General features: G+C 39.3%; 2 protein-coding genes across 8 annotated transcripts in view; one reads left to right on the top strand and one right to left on the bottom strand.

Annotated features, from left to right (window-relative positions):
* Window positions 1–19,717, top strand: part of LOC149927377 (uncharacterized) — a 37,232-nt gene continuing 17,515 nt past the window's right edge. For 2 of the 6 annotated variants that reach the window (XM_090158618.1, XM_090158614.1), the window contains exons 1-15: window positions 33–314; window positions 757–928; window positions 992–1,064; window positions 1,731–1,838; window positions 3,584–3,710; window positions 3,777–4,101; window positions 4,173–4,256; window positions 4,325–4,450; window positions 4,511–4,639; window positions 4,689–4,833; window positions 4,898–5,158; window positions 5,235–5,387; window positions 5,446–5,535; window positions 6,317–6,441; window positions 6,503–6,713. In XM_090158618.1, coding sequence (XP_090014744.1) covers window positions 260–314; window positions 757–928; window positions 992–1,064; window positions 1,731–1,838; window positions 3,584–3,710; window positions 3,777–4,101; window positions 4,173–4,256; window positions 4,325–4,450; window positions 4,511–4,639; window positions 4,689–4,833; window positions 4,898–5,158; window positions 5,235–5,387; window positions 5,446–5,535; window positions 6,317–6,441; window positions 6,503–6,713 — 2,184 coding nt within the window. In that variant the 5' untranslated portion in view covers window positions 33–259. Of the gene's footprint in view, window positions 315–756; window positions 929–991; window positions 1,065–1,730; window positions 1,839–3,583; window positions 3,711–3,776; window positions 4,102–4,172; window positions 4,257–4,324; window positions 4,451–4,510; window positions 4,640–4,688; window positions 4,834–4,897; window positions 5,159–5,234; window positions 5,388–5,445; window positions 5,536–6,316; window positions 6,442–6,502; window positions 6,714–19,717 lie in introns of all 6 variants that reach the window. The other 4 variants (XM_090158615.1, XM_090158616.1, XM_090158619.1 and 1 more) reach the window with 4 other exon arrangements.
* LOC149927378 (uncharacterized) lies at window positions 6,913–17,611 on the bottom strand. 2 transcript variants are annotated; one of them, XM_090158100.1, is made up of 6 exons: window positions 17,357–17,611; window positions 11,565–12,409; window positions 9,175–9,240; window positions 8,993–9,089; window positions 8,003–8,914; window positions 6,913–7,927 (listed from the first exon to the last, which is right to left on the bottom strand). In XM_090158100.1, exons 2-6 carry the CDS (start codon window positions 12,396–12,398, stop codon window positions 7,287–7,289), a joined length of 2,550 nt encoding a protein of 849 aa, XP_090014226.1. In that variant the 5' UTR covers window positions 12,399–12,409; window positions 17,357–17,611; the 3' UTR covers window positions 6,913–7,286. The 2 variants fall into 2 exon arrangements, with proteins under 2 accessions (XP_090014226.1, XP_090014227.1); XM_090158101.1 differs by lacking the exon at window positions 17,357–17,611 and having other exon boundaries at window positions 11,565–12,607.

The raw sequence follows: 19,717 nt of genomic DNA, 5'->3' as shown, positions 1-19,717 counted from the left end.
GCTTCGCTAGACGAAACTAAACAGAAGCCCGACGCGTCAACTCCGCCGTGATCTCAGAAGAGAAATTTTGACGTATCGATCGTGTCCATCTAATCTTATCACCGGCCCCGGTTGCTGTTAATCGCAATCGCTGTATTTTTTCAGTTCACCATGTGGAGGTTCGCTATCGAAGAGAACCCGGTTGCCAGGACCGTCGGGAAAGAGTTAGAAAGGAGAAAGTTCTAGTAGATGCGCGACTGCCGCTACTAGTGAACGTGCCATGGCTAAGGCCGAAGGTCAACTAGAAGGATATCTCGTTCTTAGACCCAGCGGAAGTAAGTCAATTTCGCTATAAGCTAACCTATCATTGTCACTATAATCTGGACATTAGAATCGCGTTTAAATAGGCGCTTTAATTTGGGGTAGGCAGGGTCGTTAGTGAATGACCACGGATCCTAGTAGTACCATTATCCTCAATTATAACCTATTGAATATTTACTTATGATAAAATGTTAAATACAAAGTTCTTGAACAATGACAGGGAGCATATGGGTCCATACTGAGAGTTGCGCAATATCCATTCTAAATGACCCTGGGTGGCTCTTCCATTTTGGAGTGATGTCCCCGGGTAATGGGGAACCCACTTGGAAAGGTTGAAATATATTGTTTAATAACGACGGGTTAATATGGATGAAGTCGATTTAATTGAAAGATAAGATAAGCCTGTTTACTTTGGACGCGATTATAACTACGTATATGTGTATTATCTTGACAAAGCGTTCGGCCGATTGAAAGCCAGGAAAAGACAATGGTACATTTACGACGAGCAAAATCAGCAGCTCCTGTACTATCCTTCCAAGACCAGTAGTGACCCACCATCGGGGATAATACCATTGAGGAACGTTGCTATATCTTTAGTACTGGAAGAAGATAACAGCTTCGTCCTGCAGTGGGTTGCTTTCATCTAATCTTCCATCAGTAGTTCTTAAAAAACGCGTATTGTTTTCCTCAGTACTGACGGCAAGGAATACACATTCATTTCTGACGATCACAACAGCATGTTGAAATGGATATATACTTTACAAGTAAGCGGGTTAAAAGCAGGAAATTATATGATATTATATATTATTATATAAATATAATTATTGGAATGTCTAAGGACGTTTAGGGTGGTCCCTTGAACTAATTAACACAGGGACGTTTCAGCTTCCCCAAATCGTAAACCACACTTATAAGGTCATCCCTATATTGGCGAAAAAATGTTTTATTCACTCTACGTTAGGTAGCGTCCTCAGTTGGCATTCATTGGTCAATTTTTAAGTGGTCTCCTTGAAAATAAATAGTAATATTTTACAGCAGACATTTTAGCCTGCGCCGTGTTACGTTAAAATCTGCGTTGATTTGATACTAAGCCTTGTCTCAAATAAGAGTTTACAATACCTTATTTTTTACCGTCTAAATTCGCGACTATCATCGGAATTAGACTAGTGATAAACATTATAAAGTGTCAAAGAAATTTAGTTCCTAGAAGGTATATGATACTCCACTGGCGACGGCAGCCAGCCAATGAATGAATACGAAAATACGCGTTAAGTTACATTCATCGTAGTTTAAGCCCCTCCTCATTATCCAGGGTCATTCGCAGCTCGGTGGCAATGGAGCCTTAGACATACCAAGTGCTTACATATATAATTTCCTGGTAGAGCTATAATTTATGTGGGTGGAATCTGTTACATTTTCTGCCACCTTAGTCAAAACGAAACGACTGTCCCAACCGGTTTCTTCGACAAGAATCGGTGCAGGAATTAAGGGAGAAATACCTTTCGGATCACAACTCCAGAAACTTGTCCTTTTTAAGGGTAAACTAAATTCCTTTCAATGTCAGAGTCCTACATTGAACCGGGAATCCATTGTCACGAGCGTATTATGCCGATATTAAATCACATACACACAGAAAAAAAGGTGTTTATGTTTTTATCATCTAAACATGTTTGAAAGCTAAACATGGGTAAGAGTTGGTGTTGTTTCCTTAAACACATCTGTTTAAATAAAACGAGTTTCCCAAACAACCTTCCAAGATCTCTCCGGTAGTGTTCCAAGCCGGAACAACTGGTAAGAGGTCATGTTTAGAAATTAAACTTCGTGGTTTTTAAACATAATGCTAAATACTGATGTTTAATAAGTGTATATTGCGTTACGAGTTTAATATATGTTTCGCGTTGTCTATATATTTCATTTAATTTCGTTTTCTATTTTTTTAAATAAAATAATATTCGTTAATCACCGTTATATAAATAGTGTTAACTACAATATGGACCGGGTTTCTATATCATCTTATAATTTTAAGTTATTGGTTATTAAGACTAATTAAATAACACTAATGTATATAAATCAATAATTGAACATGAACTACTAAAAATTAATAAAATAACACTACTTTTGATGTGATTTAAGGTCGTATTAACACAAATATAATTTAAATTAATATCACTAAAATATAATCAGGCATTTAAAGAAATGAAATCGACAGTATAGGCAGTAGATTTCATAAAGAATGTATTTATTTATACCTAGGGAGAATGTCTATGTCTCAATCCGCCCGTTGGTCCCCCCAGTACGCTCCTCCACTTAAAATAAAACGAATAGTCCCGGTATTTCATTAGCTGCTTAAAATTTACGTCACCTAACGCGATGGTAATCAAACGCCGGTGACGTTTTGTCTTTCCCCCCCGCGCGAGACGGGGGAAAGGCGTTCAACGTGCCCGGCGATTGTCGCAACATAATCATTCTTCCTAAATATAAATAAATACATTCTTGGTTTCATTAATTCGTAGCCAATTAATATAAATGTTATTTTAGATCGTAATTAAACCACTCAAATATACGGCTATTCAAAGAGTGGCGTATACGGCAAATTAACACATTTTTTAAACCACAACACCCGAACCTTTGAACATGTTTAGAAACTAATCTTAAAAATCTTTAGACGTGTTTTCATTGTAAGCGCCAAAAGCATTTAATATGTTTAATCTTTAAACGTATTCTATCTAAACACGTTTTAACGATAAATATGAGAAGCAAATAACACGTTTAATTTCTAAACGCATGATGTTTCAAAGCTGAACACCACTATCGCCTAAACATGATAGTTTTTAAACATGATAAATATTCTGTTGCATTTTCGTGTTTAAGAAAGTGTTAGTACCTAGACGCCTTTTTTTCTGTGCAGTCGTGGCGTTAGTGTCGAAGGCTTCGCAAAACACGCGTGTTTACCAAAAAGGAATGTAGGACTCATTCACAGACCTCGACATAGAAAAGCATACGTTTGAACCGACGCGATGACTTACCCGACACTCGTTGCGTATAAAGTACCTTTTAGATTCGAAAACTATACCGCGGGTTTCCTTCCGAAACAACTGTCAGGTTAGCGTTTATACAGTAACGTTTGAATCACCGTGTTTGATACCAGACTGAAGGAAAATTTAGTATCGCGGTTGCATTTCAATTCGCGCCAGTTTGTGACAAGGTTCGTTATTTGGGTTCCTGGTTTAACGTAGACACTCGGTTCTCTAATCGCAAACACTAATAATAGTTAAACTAACAGTCGAAAATTCAACTCTCAATGGGGAGAGAGAGCCTGGAACCGAGGCAAATCGCCACAGAGCCCTCGACCAGAACTCCGTCCATGTACGTGTCACAACAAAATTCGACGGAGAAATTATCGTTGAGAAGTAAGATCGGTTTGTTAACGAGTTCCGTATGTAAGTGTTTTCGAAAATGGTTCAAACTTCGAACAGAAGTAAGCTCAACGCCGTCGGAGACAGTCGCAGTCATGGATTCTCACATAAAGGATCAGGACACTTCGTCTCCCGAACCAGATTCCAACAACAATAACGAAACTGAGTCACAAACAACCTGCCCGCTCAAAATAGAGTGCCAAGAGCCTCGTAAAGCTGTCTGCAAAGAATCCGAAGATTCGGAGAATTTGGAAGAGAACTATACCAGTTGCGTCACCTCGCCTATGACCTCGTCCGAAGACAACGAAGAAAAATTCGTGGTCTTAAGGCACCTGAATTACGCCAAGAAACACAGGGAGCAAATGGAGAACCAGGCTACTCTAACGTAATGGCAGTGGTATTTCTCATTTCGAAGTAATGGTTAGAAGTAAACCTGGTTTCTTAAACGCCTTTCAGCGACGAACCCAAGTTGTGCAAAGGTACCAGAATCCAAGACTGTCAGAATGTTAGACGAATAAAGCAACTCGAAATGGAACTGATGTGAGCTTTTTCGTTAATGTATTATGGGTGGTTATAAGACCAGAAATTTACTTATCCGTCTGCTGTAGGGAGGTAAAATGCGAGCTGGCCAAAGCGGTTAACAGGTCCACAATTTATAAGAATAAAGTACTGAGTCAGGAGCGAGATTTAGAATACCTCAAAGAAAAGATTCAAGAAATTGATAGAGAGAAGTCGTAAGTACTTGCAAATACCCAATGTATTTAAGGAAACTTACAATCTTCTCCGATAATAAGACTAGAAAACAATTCGGCTAAATGCATCCCGGGAATCTTGGAAGGTCAAAACCGTTTTCTGAACGAAGAAGTTATTATGCTATCGCGTCAAATACAAGAACAAGACTACAAGTATCAGACACAGCAATTGTAAGTTTCTTTTTATCCCAGAAATGAACTCCACTGACACGTATTAAAGGTACAATTACAGCCAGGCTAAGGAAATGGAAGCTTCGTTGGAGCAGCTTAAACGCGACTACGTGTTCTTAATGCAATCGGCCATGAGACCAACGGGACAAGAAGGCCCCGAACAAATGGAAGTTTACCTATACGGAGGATCCCAAGTAAGCCTATTATTTCGGACTGATTAAAGAGACTGTCGCTTATTTAATCGTTTGCAATTCGTAGCACAAACGTCGCGTAATCCAATTACTAAACGAGGCCAGAACCATGAACCAGATTCTACCTGTTTACGACAACGCGAGTACTTGTCTATGTCATGTTGACTCTATGGGCTTTCAACACTGTTACACCGAGGAACAAGTAATATTACATTACATATGCCGTCAACTATACAACCACTACATCAGCAAGATTCGAAACTATCAATTACACCAACTGAGGTGGAAGGAATATCTCAAAAGGCACGGTGTCGTGCTTAAACCAGAGGTAAAAATGCTCCCGCCCACTGGTACTAGGTTGTTAATTACGTACTTGTGGTATTTAAACCTAGCATATATTTCAGAAGGAACTCAAAGAATTGGTCAGAGGAGGTATTCCCAATCAGTTGCGAAGTAGAGTTTGGTGTTACTTGTACCGATACCGCGTTAAGAATATGATGGATAAAGCGGGTTCGCATTACTACAATAACCTTTGTTCCCTGGCACCAGACTCAAAAGTACCGTTGCTTAAATTACATTTAAAAAAACATCAACTTTTCAACAACAATTTTATAGATTGTGGCCCAAAGCAAAAGACAAATTTCCTTGGACCTGCTGAGAACGTTACCCAATAACGTTAGATTCAGTCATACAAATGGCGACGGGGTAAAACTGATTTCAATAGACGCTTCAATAAAATCTATTCGGTGATTCGCTAGGAAGTATTAAAACACAGAGCCTGGACGTGCAAGCTAATCATTATATGGTACTTGTAAGGGCTGGTTTTCCAAAAGGCAAAAACCTGCGATGGGGAGAGCTTCGATGCGAAAACTTTGTTTCAGGCCTTAGGCTAAGTTTCCACTAGCAAGGGATCGATGAGCCAACCACTTCCTCAAATTCTGTACACCGATTACAGTGAGTACAGCCTTTGGTAGTGCAAAGTCTGTAATCGATTACGTATTCACTTTAGTACAGTCAAAGCTACAGGCTTGTATACCGATTACGGATAGTGGTCAGCCCCTCGCAAGGGATAACATACTTTATTGGGTACGATTTTCTTCGATGAAGTCATTTCTCTTAGCCTCACTAGATGGCGGTCTAGTTACCCGTGGTGCATTCGAAATTTTCCCTGTAGTCGCGGGAGGCGGAAAATTAACAAGGCCTCGCTATTTAACCCTCCCCTGTCGCACGGAGAAATTTCTCCCCAATAAAAAGGAGGTCGTTGCTAATTTCGGTTCATGTATTTCTGATACTACGCTTAACAAGTATTTTAATAAGTAAATGTCGAGTCTAGTTGACAGGGTTTGAGTTGAGGAATCTGGTAACCGATTTATATTTCATTCAGCGATCCATTTTTACCAGTCAAAAAGAGTCGAGTCGATCTTTTATTGAAGCACCTATTAACAAAATGTTATTTACTAAAACTAAATAGCCTTTGTTAGAGCAGGTTCGTAAGATGCAAGAAATACTTCAATCGTTCTGCATTCATAACCCCGACCTGGGATACTGTCAAGGGATGAATTTCTTGGTGGCCATATGTCTGTTATTCATGGACGCTGAAAATGCTTTCTGGTAATATTTCCCCTTAATATAACCCATTTGAACTTAAGATAGTAAATTTGGTCGTTCGAAGGTGTCTGGTCGCCATTGTGGAGCGTTACTTTCCGTCTGGATACTACGACTGCAATTTAATAGGAGCGCAAGTGGACCAGGAGGTCCTTAAAGATCTGATGAAAGAAAAAATACCGTCTGTCTACCAGCACCTAGAATCATTTGACATTGAGATATGCACTATCACCTTGAATTGGTTTCTGGCTATATTTTTCGACAGCGCGCCAATTGAGGTAGGAACTCTCTATATTTTCTTAAACAAAATTTTTCTATGGTGTTACAAAAAATTACGGTGTAGAATTTAATTAACCGCAACAGATCAATAAAAACATACTTTATCGGAAAAATATATATAATACACAGTCTTATAAAATCGCTTTAAAAAATAAAGTATTTTTTCACCTACTACATGACATTCTTAAAATACTAATCGATTATTCACAAATAAATAAATTTTAAAATCTTTGCAACAAATCTTATTCGCGTTAAATGTTTCTTTATCCAAAACTATGCTCGTTCCAAAACGCGTTTTAGGGAAGAGTATTCCCACAGACAGTTAAGTTCTGTATTTGGCACTACCGTTTTCTGTTATTATATTTTTGAGAGTCGATTTTCTTGAAGGACGTAACAGAAATTAGGACATATCGATGTTATAATCACATAAAAATCGTGGGCAGAGTAGTCACGTGTTTAAAGATGTCCCTTAATTTCTATTGGGCGCGTGAAAACGAATAGTTTTTGGGGGAAAAAAATTAAAATAGGAACTTAAATTAAAAAGTAATTGCCTAGAATTTCGATAGAAAAACCTAATTTCTTTTGCCGGGCCTAATTTTCATTTCGACTTTTGTCAACTGTACCCATTCGTGAGAGTCAATGTCGTACCATGTTAGACCTATGTTATATTTGCCGTTAATGTTGACGTACTGGCAATGATTATACCACCAGCCACTGGAATAGTAAACTGCGCAGTGGGTACTGCTGGCGTCATTGTCCCTGTCTCTGGTGCTGAAGCCCATTTGGTTATGGAACTCCATCGCGTTGCTCGCGTTTCCACTATATCCACCGATACTTAAGCGGTAATTGTCCTCCTCGGATCCCACTTGGAAATGGGCGTATTCCGCGTATTTATGATGGCCCAAAGTGTCCCACATATCAATCCGTAACGTGTAGTTACGTTTAGTGGTAATAGTATGCAGAAGTTCGTTCCCTAACCAGTACTCGCCCGAAGCGTGGCCGAAACCGACGCGGTACTCGTCCCAGGTTCGGTAGAAATCTTCTGAACCGTCAAATCGTCTCTGAATGTACGTCCAGCTGTCCGTTGGACTGTGGCTTGACATGTCGCAAGCTACCTCCACGAACGCCGGCGTTCCGTTAGGAATGGGATGAATTAAGTATACTCCGTTAGAATATTTCATTGGCGATTCCGCTAAGCCTTCCATGGAACAATCTGTATCAATAAGTTAAAGGATTTATTAGTCATTGTTCAATTAGATTAATTGTATCTACAGCAAAGACAAATTACCTTTTGGTAGTTTTCTGGCCATCATGTTCAAATATTTATTAAGGAGTTGACTGTCGTTTTGAAGCTCCAAAATTCTTCGGTTCAGAATGAGAATGGTTTCGTTGATTTGTCTCTGAGCACTGACGAATTTCCCCCCTTCTGCTACGGCCACTTTCCCCTCCAAAGCAGCGTTCATTTCTTTCAGTTTGTTCTGATGATCCAAAAATTTACTCTGAATCTGCGTCACCGAATATTCCAAAGTGGATAGTTTTAGCGCGTTGAGGGCGTTCTCATTCCGTTCCTTGCAGTCTACCAACGAACGGTTTAGCGCTTCGTTCTGAACGGCCAGGAGTCGGTAATGGTCCCGTTCTACTTCTCCCCGGATAACGTCCACTTGACGAGACAAGATCCTTTGCTTCTCTTCCTGAGTAGTCAAATCTTCTCTCAAGACTTTGTTCGAGGACTGAATCTGGGCCAAGTTAAAGTCGCACTTGGATACTTCCTTGCGCATGTCGCCGATGGTCTTGCCGTATTCTTCCTCGACGGTTTCGACGGCCCGGAAAAGTTTAACGGAAGAATCGTGGAGCATTTTGATGGTGGAGGCAGTTTCATTAACGTTGGCTAAGAACTTGGAATTGGTTTCAATTTTGATCTCGGCCGACATCAAGCGTTCTCGCATATCATCGACGTACTCGGCCAAGTCATTCCTGGTTCTCAAGTCATCGGTGGAAAGGTTTTGAACCCTGTTCAAGTCGTCGCGCATCGAACACACGGTGTGATTGATTGATTTGAAAGCGTGTAACGTTCTCTTCAGTTCCTTTTCCATAATCTTTTGGCGTCCTTGGCAGGAGATTAGTCCACGACGCAACTCTAACAGCTCCAGTTTCAATTGACGTCGATGACGGGTACGATGGATATCTTCTTCAACGTCTTCTAATGAAAAGGAAGGGTTTATTAACCACCGTACCGATTTTCACCGCGATAACGAGTGGTAATTCAAAGATCTCTTACCGGTCGCATCGACTGTTCCGTCTTCTACGGCATCGTCTCCCGATCCATCTTGGTTGTCATTACTGAAGTCCGACGTTAAGGGTTTGGAATGTAGATTCTGTTGAACAACGGATTATTTGTTAAAAACTTCCACCTGACATTAATTTCTTCGAAATATTTTCACGTAGCGACGGATAACTTACGTTTATGTTCGAATGATAACGCTGTCCCTGTATCTGCTCGCTGTAATCGTTTTGGATTGAACGAACCTAAAAAACGAGAACTAAATTAGAACCAAGGCTATTTTACGATTTTAAAATAGTAATCAAAAACGTTTTCCATAATGTCCGAATAGAAACGTTCAGTGAGGGTCAAGGGGGCTAACCAAGTGGCGTAACCACTGGGAACACAGGGTGCATGTGCCCCCGAAATGTATGGTTTTATGTACAATTATTTTTCGGTTAAGTGTTTTCAATTGTGCCCCCCCCCCCCCCTCCGAACTAAAATTCTGCTTACGCTACTAGGCTTACCACTTAATAAATCTGTGTACAAGGATTAGAGGAATATGTAACTGAGTAAAGCCGTTGGTAATGCTAAATCTGTCATCAAAGCTACAGGCCTATACATCGATTAGGTGGGCGATCAGCGATAGTATATATACTGGCGTTTCATAACCACGAAATGCTCTAGACCCCATTCAGCCCCTCTTGAAACTACGCGTAAAACCCTTCCCCCGTTTCCTTCTCCAGATAAGGCCGTTTCACAATGGCTCAGAGCGGGGAAAGTGTCGGAACCAGACAGCCATACAATGAAATATCAAATACCATTTTCCTATACCTTCAGACCCCTGCCCATTGATACAATTTAGGAGGGGACCAATAGTTGCCCTTCCAAAAGAAGAACGAGGGAATATCAGGGTTCAACATCCCAACAACCCCCGCATGCGGGGCAGAGGACGACCCCAGTCCTAACGCAGCTGCGAAGAGGAGACATGACTCATGGATGATTTTTTCCATAATCCTCCGTGATAGGGGCCCCTTCGTTACCACCGGGAATCCTCCAAGGGATTTCATTCAGAGTTTCGCAACTGGCCGCGAATACACAACCTATAAAATCTGGGGGGAAACGCGTCTGCAAACGGATATATATATATATAATGAAACTTTAGTAAGACCTGACAGACTTTCTAAAATGCCCGCAGAGTCACAAACTTTACCTACTCCCAGCCTTTAATTTAACTGTGGGGTTAATAGTGAAACATCTATAGATGGGACGCCCCTTGGTGAACGGCTCATCAATGAAACACGTTTGAATTTGTGGTCCGCAATCTACTCATCTTTGCCGACATTAGTACTAAGGCAAAAAATCCCCCTTCGCCGATAGAAAAGTTATCTAGAAGATAGATGATTCCATGTTTTCGTAGCTTCCGTGTTAATTGAAAACAAGGTGACCCTGAACCCCTAATTTCTCTTCACAACGTTCGGATTGACACTTCTACATAATAAACCTTTCCCCGTAACATCTTCCGAGGATAGCAGGCTCGTGATTGGCCTTTGGGAAAGAGGGGACCATTCATTTAAAACAGGCCCGTAACCAGCCACCAAAACTCGGGGGCGCTCAAATGTTTTTGGGGGGTTCCAATGCCTTGATACTAAAAATCGTAATTTTTAACTCCCACCCATGAAATTAGTAAATATACCGAAATTGGCTTTATTTTGGTATTTTTAAAATTATGAATTTCGACTTCGTAGAAAACAGAATATTTTATTAAAAATACAGGTAACCGATGTTATATGATATTAGTTGGTAGTTGAGCAATCGATTTTTTTTGGGTCGGTCGGGTTGGGGTTGGGGATGCTCAAGTATTCATTTGGTGGTGCTGAGCATCCCCTGGCGCCCCCCATATACGGGCCTGATTTAAAATAACTCCGCGAAGAAGAGACAACCTTCCAGTTACGTTATCTCTGATATATAATTATTTTAATATGCAAATTGAGTCCGGATAAAATAAATTTATTTTATATATTTTGTATAACTTCTTTCGTAATGATTGATTAAATTTTTACAAATAACTTAATTTGGGATTACTTTTTTTAAAAGAAAGTTTAAGAGTACTGAAACCTGTAATTTCGTTTTTTTCCCCGCGAAAGCAGACGTGTTTTTAGCGCCTATAGACTTACGGAGGGGAGACAGAAATAAGACAGAAGTGGGCTAATGGTTGCTTAGATTTTTTTCACTTTTGTAATTTAAAATCTGTAATGTTTCAAGGCTGATCGCGTCTTAATACTGCCGCGGCACAGCCGACTGTTTTCCCGAATCTTTTTTTCTCTCTCCTCCGCGGTACTACCGTTACGTGAGACTAATAAGAGGCCGAGGTCAAACGGGGGTTTCGTTAAATATTTACAAATCTGTCTGACTTATCTTTGTCACGGAGGGAAAAATATCCGATGAGATAAGGCAAATATAAAATACGTGAAGGTTATTTCAAGTTTCAAATTTACAATCGAGTACAAAGATACCGTAATGTAGTCGTTGAAAAACGGACGCAAAAACGTTTTTGACACGGAAACTTTATAAATATGAAAGTACATACCTCATTCGCGATGTCCTCGTGCTTCTTGGACAGCAGACGAACGATGGATCCCATTTCTTTCGATTCGAGACGTAATTGTTCCAATTGGGCTTCGTGTTTGGTCTCGCTGGCTCGTAATTCCTCCACTTCGCTCCTAACCGACCTCAGGTCAGTATGAACGAAGGTCAAGTTAGTTTCGACCATTTGGCTTTGTCGGAAAGCGGCGGAGACGTTGACGGACTGCGCCAATTCGTTCATTTCGCTCTTGAGTTCCTCGACTGTCTTCCTCAACCATCTCGTGGTCACTTGGGTGGTCTTCAAATGTTTCAGGGCGTTCGAGTCGTCCTCTCCCAGAGCGGAGGGTCGTTTTTCGATTTCTTTCCTCAACTTGTTCATTTCGGACCTGAGCGACTCCTGTTCGTCGCGCAGTTCCCCGATAGTCGACCACGCCTTCGAGTCCCTCTCCTTATTACCAACGATCTCGATTAAGTGATCCTTCAACTCGGAAATCTGTTTTTGCAAATGATTCAAACTTTCCCTCTCCAATTCCAAAATCTTCATCGTATCGTCATTACGAGAAACTACGTCTCCTTTCGCTTTAGTTTCTTCGATTCGATGGTGAGAATGGTGATGGTGAGGTCCCATAGTCCTCAATCGTCTAATTATTGACTGATCTCGATGACGCTCGTCTTGTAAAGACTTAATTTGAGCTTGGAGATTAGCCAGTAAGCGCGACACGTCCGTAGACGAGTCCGTAATCCCGGTAGAGTCTGTCGTGAATTCGGTAGAGTTCGTCGTCGAGCTCAAAGACACGAAAAGGACGACGCAAAACCACACTTTTCCTATTAGCGACATCGTTCTATGGACTATAAATTTAAATAAATTAAACCCAGAAGAATCTACCGCATTATCCCGGGCGTTAGCGCGTGAAACTTTCAAGCCGAAAGATTTCGTATTACAACGGTTTTTAGCACACGGTAATATACAAATCACAGAGACGAAGCTTCTGCCGCGATTGCGAGAGATTGGATGAAGGGAGCCCCAAAACGCGAAATTATATAAACTTCACGGGCGAACGTTTAAAGAGAGACTGAGGAGGCTAAAATTCGGGGTAGCGGAGAAACCTTCGAGTCTCATTTTATAAAGAATGACTGGCCCCGGGGTAACTCGCGACCGACACCAGCTGCCGAATTCTCTCTCTTTTCCCCCATCGTCCCCTTCGTTAGATACCCGCAGTATTTTTTTGCCACCGTCAAAAACATTCATTAACGACTAGCACCGTGATAGTCCGACTAAAACAGACTGCACCTACCGTTTTACCACTGACTTAGGTACTCGCTCAGACTGGTAGGGGGATTCCCGACTGGGTACGAAGTTTGCCAGGGATGAGGGGTGGTAATACGGTGTACCAATACCGCAGTTAAACCCCCCAAAAGCCCCCGATGGTTCTCGAACGGGAGGGGTGCGCCTCTAAAGGTCCGAGCGGTTCTGCTACGTACGACCTAACACTGCGATCTTACCCAGACGCTGGTCTTTTCAATTGACCTTAGTTAGGGTCGCACTTTCGGGTCTGCCATTCGCTCAAACGTGTTATTACGAAGGACCCGTGGAATGCGTTCTTTCTCCATTATAGCTACCGCGCTTTTTTTACTCGGTAGCTGAGAAATTTAAAATAAACCTTACTCCGCTTGAAGTGTAGTTTTCCAGCGTGTTCCATTTTGGGTATTCCGTTCTATCCTATTCGCGTATTCGGACACCTTGGACCCCGATGTTGAAATATAATACTCTTTTTACTGTAAAAACTCCCCCTTGCACTTTTCTTTCGCTAAATTTTACCCTCTTCTGACGTCCTTTCCCTCCTGATGGTTGAGGGTTGTTGTAAACACAATCTGGAGTTTGAGCGAACTTTTAGTTTAGTCTACGGCGGGAGGCAATTTCTGGCTTATGTTTATATTTGAAGACGAATTGCTTTGAATTCCAATAAAGTTTTATTATGGCTACGTTAGAGGTTACGGAAGAATTTGATACGTGCATAGTTCAATTTTCGGAAATTTTATTGCGTTTAGTGAATTTGATAAATTGCTTAGTCAACCTTTTCGCGATATATTTACAAGGCGCAATAAGAACCCATTTCATAAAGTAACTTTATCGCAGCAGTTATATGAGATGTTAGGAATTATTGTAGGTGAAAATACATCAAAACGTCCTTAGAACTTTCACAATAGGGCACTATGGAATATCTTTCCAGTACAAGTGTAGAATACTAGAATACTTAGTCTATAATAGAAGTGTAGAATACTTAGTCTGTAGTAGAAGTGTAGAATACTTAGTCTGTAGTTGAAGTGTAGAACACTAGAATACTAGAATACTTAGTCTATAGTAGAATACTTAGTCTATAGTAGAAGTGTAGAATAGTAGAATACTTAGTCTATAGAAGATTTTTAAAACTTAAACCACAAGCGTTTTCAAGAGAAGCGAGATAAATTCGAAAAAAAAACGAAAAATTAAACAAAGTGTATTTATAAATAAAAGTGTATTTAGGCCAAAAATTAACGAAATCGAGCTTGATAAAATTTCGATTAGTTATTTTAAGTAGACCGCACTTTAAAAAGACCCAGTGTTCAGGGAGAAGCGAAATAAAAGGGGCAGTTGGCTTATACATAAAGATGAATAAATATTACCCACAATCTGTTAAAATACTAAATTCATCCGTGAATCAATTGAGAAACGTGAAATCGGTCACGCAATTTTACTCGAGGACGTCGATCTCACGATACTCTACGATACGGATAATTTGTTTACGAGCAACAGTTGCTAATGCGAAGAGAGTGGTTTCGATTTTCATTCACACACTTCTAGTGGGAAAACGAACTGGAAAAGCTCGATTAGACTTTCAAATCAATCCGAACTTGATACGCGTAAATACCAAAAACTACGCTAGCGAAATTCTAGAAATAAGGGAGCGGTCGAGCCACAGGGAGGTTCCAAAAAACGGATCTACCCGCGCCTATGGACGAGACAACCATCCAAGAGTGGAAAGACATTCAATCATGATTTAATATTCGCGTCCGGAATATAACACCGCGTTTACAAAACATACGTAATATATTCTCAAAACGAAGGTGAGGCTTCAATCCCGCGGGGATAAACAGAGGACCCTGGCACGCGTCTCAACCAAATATCAAGAATCAGATGGACCCCAAAATGGGCTCCCCCTCGAGGGTCCGACATCCGGGGGTATTTACGGGCGAACAATACCTCGCCACGCGGAACCAGGGCTCCCTTATGTCCCATCCCGAGGATTGTTGTTGTACCGGAGAAGGCCTTCGCGCGTACCAGGACGAGAGTGCTGGGGATTTAAAAACATCTGGCACGTGGGTCTCATTCCGGCTAAAGACGAGGGTAGAAAGGAGAAAAAATATCGAGTTTACAGCTGCCTGTCGGAGAGAAGTTCCAAGACACAATGGGGGTTCGGCGTGCGCCAACTTATCAAATCCGGGAGGGTGGAAGCATTCGAATGGGGGGACTTCGTCTTATGGCCGTTCAACTTATTTTTCTCAAATTCGCGAAGCTATTATTTTCTTTTCTTGACGATTTTTCCAAGAGCCGCAGCCACGTGCCCAACTCCGTTCATGGGCCACCTGTTTCGATCGTCCACCTTTTACCCTACCCAATCGGGTTTTCTTCTATCGAAGCGAGCCACTTTCAATGGGGAATCGAGGTTACGCGCGGGTGATTTTGAGCTGGTCCTCGACATGCGACGCGTTTTTCTAAATGGTTGGTTTTCAGCGGTGGGGTCCCCCACTTTTTTTTTCGCGTAGTCTTTTAAATGGGATACGAAGCTGTTGTTTACTGGAGCGGAGTTTCAATGGCAAAATAATAGAAGACCCTCACCGCTCATTTACGGATGAAGTTACTCCCCGGGTGAATTTATTAACAAGTGTTCTCTGTAATGGTTATTTCATCATCGCGGAGTTCGCGGAGACCCCCAATTTGGTCGATAACATTTGAGTACCCAAATTGGCCTAGAATTAATTAAACTCAAACGTAACAGAAATAACCAGGACCACCCCTCATCCCTATTTTGGACCTTTTATTTTCCTTTAATATATCCCCAACCCTACTTTGAACCTAGCTGGAACAAGGGTTTAAATTTACATTTGTTTGCAGTTTTTTCTGAAATACCCGAAACCCTACTTTGAACCTTGAAAAGCGCTTAAACTGAAATTTGTAGGGTTTATTTTCCTGAAATATCCCCAACTCTACTTTGAACCTATCTCGAACAAGGGTTTAAATTTACATTTGTTTGCAGTTTTTTTTAAATACCCAAAACCCTACTTTTAACCTTGAAAAGGGTTTTAACTGAAATTTTTAGGGTTATTTTCTTAAATATTATCCACTCTACTTTGAACCATTAACAAGGACTTAAACTGAAATCTGTAAAGTTTATTATTGGAAGTATCTAAAACCCTACTTTGGATATTCGTAGAGAGTTTTTAAACCTTTTTTTTCCCAATGAAATCTACTTCTTTTAAACTTATATAAATATTTAAAGAATTGAAAATTTAAAGAAAAGGCTTAGAAATGACACTATCAATAAATAAAATGTTACTTAAAATAGCTCCCTATTCACGAAAACCCGATATGAATCAAATTAAGTCAAATATAAATGGATTGGAGGGTTGGCGAGATAATTAAGAAGATACCGTGAAGAATTGAAAATATCACTTATGCAAATTACCCCGCAATTAACTACACGAAAAACATTTGAAACAATTTAGCAGAGGGAGAGAGCTCCCATTATGCAAAAGTATATTAAATATCTCTCAGATTCCATCTAGAATATATATATATACCTTCGCCGATTCAATAGGCGCTAATTTCGTACCAAACAGCGGATGCGTACACAGTATCATGCCTCTAATTACAGCATGTATTACTACACCTGACGGTGTAAACAGTGGCGGACTGGGTGTAATATTTTGGGCTGTAAGAAGGGAAAGGACCCCAGCTTTAACAACTATAACGCTATCATGTTTGAGGGGCCCACTTCATGAACGGTCCGTGGGGCCCACCTGCCATCGGGCAGGTCACTCTATGGCCAGTCCGCCACTGGATGTAAAATATAAAAATTACATTGACAAAAGGTATTAACTAATTTATAAATCATATTTTACCCCTGCAACTGTTCTATTAAATAAATATTTCGCCCAGAACTATTTTGTGCCTCGTTTTGACCATAAGAGTATAATATTATTACATAAGTGTGACACTTCCTATTCTTCACATGCAAAGGTTTTACATTGCGGGCTTCGTCGCCGTTTTGCGTCCGCTTGCTAACGCGTCACACGTAGCCTTTGACAGCGCCTCGCTAGGGGGAGATTTTCTTCTTGTGATGACGTCACTTCGTTAATAGCTCTCATTAAAATATTCCCCAAACTTATGAACAATATTATAGACTTATGTTTTCATATATTCCCGATTAAATTACTTTCAAAATGTTAATTTCTGCTTATTTTAATTTGCTTTTCACAAGATTATATATACACTAAGAATATAAATCAGATAACTGTTCACCAAACTGAAACTGGTGAGATGAATGATAGCAGATCAGTTCAGATCGGTTACTTGGGATATTGTATCATATAGTTTGAAATCAGATTGCTGGGTGTGAGCAGTATAAAAGATTAACCTGATCTTAACCTGATCAGTTGACCGTTGTAAGCACTCTTTTTTGGTTCTTGCCAAACGTTTTTTTTTTAAATAGAGTGGGAGACAGCGAAGGTACAAATTTGAAGATAAATAGTGCATACTTCCGTTGTAAGAGAGATTTTATACGCTTCTGCTAGTAGTAAATCCTCTTCATCTTGTAAACGGGTATCATCCGGCGGCGTCGGCAGAGCGTTTTAATTAGAAAACTAACGAAAGTGCCGATTGTTAAGTAAGTAGTAGGTTAAACAACTTTTAGCCCGCGCGCAAATATAATGAGGGTTTCGGACTAGGAAGACGTATGATTAACGTAATTTTCCCCTTTGTTTTCACTTTTCGCCCCGGGGCTGGTCGCCCAGGGGGGCTGAGCGCCAAAGAGAAACAGAAAATATTATACATTGTATCTTAAAGACATTCAAATTCAACGAAAACGGTGGAAGGTACCTCTCTTAAATCCCATTCAAGCTTAATTTTTGGCTTCACAAGTTCACACGGTACCCGTTATATAAATATCACCATCAAACTGTGTAACGTCAAGGCTATCCTGGTTATTTAAAAAAATACAATGATAAGCTAAATTAAAAAATGACCAAGCTTAAACAATCATTTCATTAAAGGCCAAAATTTAACGCATTATTAAGAATGAAGAGCTAAAACACAATCGAATTAAATTGGCAACGGTGACATTACATTATAATAATGATTCTACGTCTTAAATAGTTTTTTTTTAATATTCGAAGATTTTTTTTTCCTTCACTTCAAATGTTAAAAAGGTTGACTCGTGCATCTTAATGAGATACAATTTTTTGTGGATGTCTCCACGAATTAAATGACTTAGATCTATGTACCGCTGTCTCCCAGCTTCTATTCAGCCCCATTATCGCCGCGGGGACTGGAATACCTTCACTTTATATATAATAAGACGATAGACTCGTAGGGGGGTTTGTTAGGGGTCTCTCGCGTGGCCAAAGATATTCTAGCTAGTCCTCGCAGCACCTGGGAAATATTCTTGTAAGGATAATCTGCTATTTTATTCTTCGAAGTTACGAGGGTGGTTTCGATAATGGAAGAAATATTTATCGTGGCGCGGTGTAAAAATTATTCATAGATACATTTTAAAGCATAGTCAAAGCGATACTCGTTATTTCTCTTCTTGTATAATTAATCTTCACCCACAAGCAGATTTAAAACATAAGCAAACGAAAAAGAAAGCGACATTCACAAATACACTATTTACAAAACTTACAAATGCACTATTTTTAAAATTTACAAATGCACTATTTACAAAATTTGAAATATTTTACAAAAAATACTATTTACAAAATTTGAAATATTTTACAAAATACTATTTACAAAATTTACAAATGCATTATTTACAAAATTTACAAATGCACTAATTTACAAAATTTACAAATGTACTATTTACATAATTTACAAATTCACTATTTACAAAATTTACAAAAAACACTATTTATAAAATTAACTATTTTACAAAATTTTCAAAATTCACTATTTTACAAAATTTTCAAAATTCACTATTTTACAAAATTTACAAATGCACTATTTTACAAAATTTACAAATACCATATTTTACAAAATTTACAAATGCACTATTTTACAAAATTTACAAATACCATATTTTACAAAATTTACAATTATCATATTTTACAAAATTAAAAAAACACAAAATAATAGAAAAAACACTAATTTAAAAGTTAGAAAAAACACTTTAAAAGTTAGAAAAAACACTAATTTAAAAGTTAGAAAAAACACTAATTTAAAAGTTAGAAAAAACACTAATTTAAAAGTTAGAAAAAACACTAATTTAAAAATTTACAAAAAAAAACAAATGCATAACACAAAACTTAATATAAAACTAGAACCTGCGGCACCCCCAGTCTTACCGTAAATGTTCGAGGAGAAGCCTACTGCAAGGGTTTGACTGCAAGTAATAGTTTTCTTATAAATTTTTTATCGTATTTTCAATTTTCTTCAAGGAACTGTTTAACTAATGCCTTAAGTCTCCATTAATCACGAGTGAAAGTTGTCTCTTACCATTAAAAACTATTTCCACCTCGATTTTAATGAATATTTTTTTCCTGATAGTCGATTAGTTTAGGCCCTAGGTAGCTGTAAATTAAGGAGCGCACTTCGTAATGATACCAAAGGTACATAAGATACATCTCCCTATATTACTAATATTATTATTTTACTATTATTACTATATTATTCGCTTTGAAACAGATACGTTCGTAGACTCAAATTGACTTTCCAAAATAGTTTCGGAATAAAAAATAGTGCGGACTGAAATACATTCCATACTGATTTTCTAACCTATTTTACACCGGGAATAGATAGTATATAATTAAATAAATATCCCTGCGCCAAACGTACCCTGGTGGCCAGAATTGTCAACGACCGGAAGTCTCGATTTTACCGATACACGGGGGGAAAATTGCAAAGGG

Source organism: Leiobunum rupestre, chromosome 9 (genome assembly GCF_980474605.1).
Source record: "Leiobunum rupestre chromosome 9, qqLeiRupe1.1.hap1, whole genome shotgun sequence".
Lineage (NCBI taxonomy): Eukaryota > Metazoa > Arthropoda > Arachnida > Opiliones > Sclerosomatidae > Leiobunum > Leiobunum rupestre.
The sequence above is the reverse complement of the archived record's forward strand: the minus strand, read 5'-3'. Positions and strand labels throughout refer to the sequence as shown.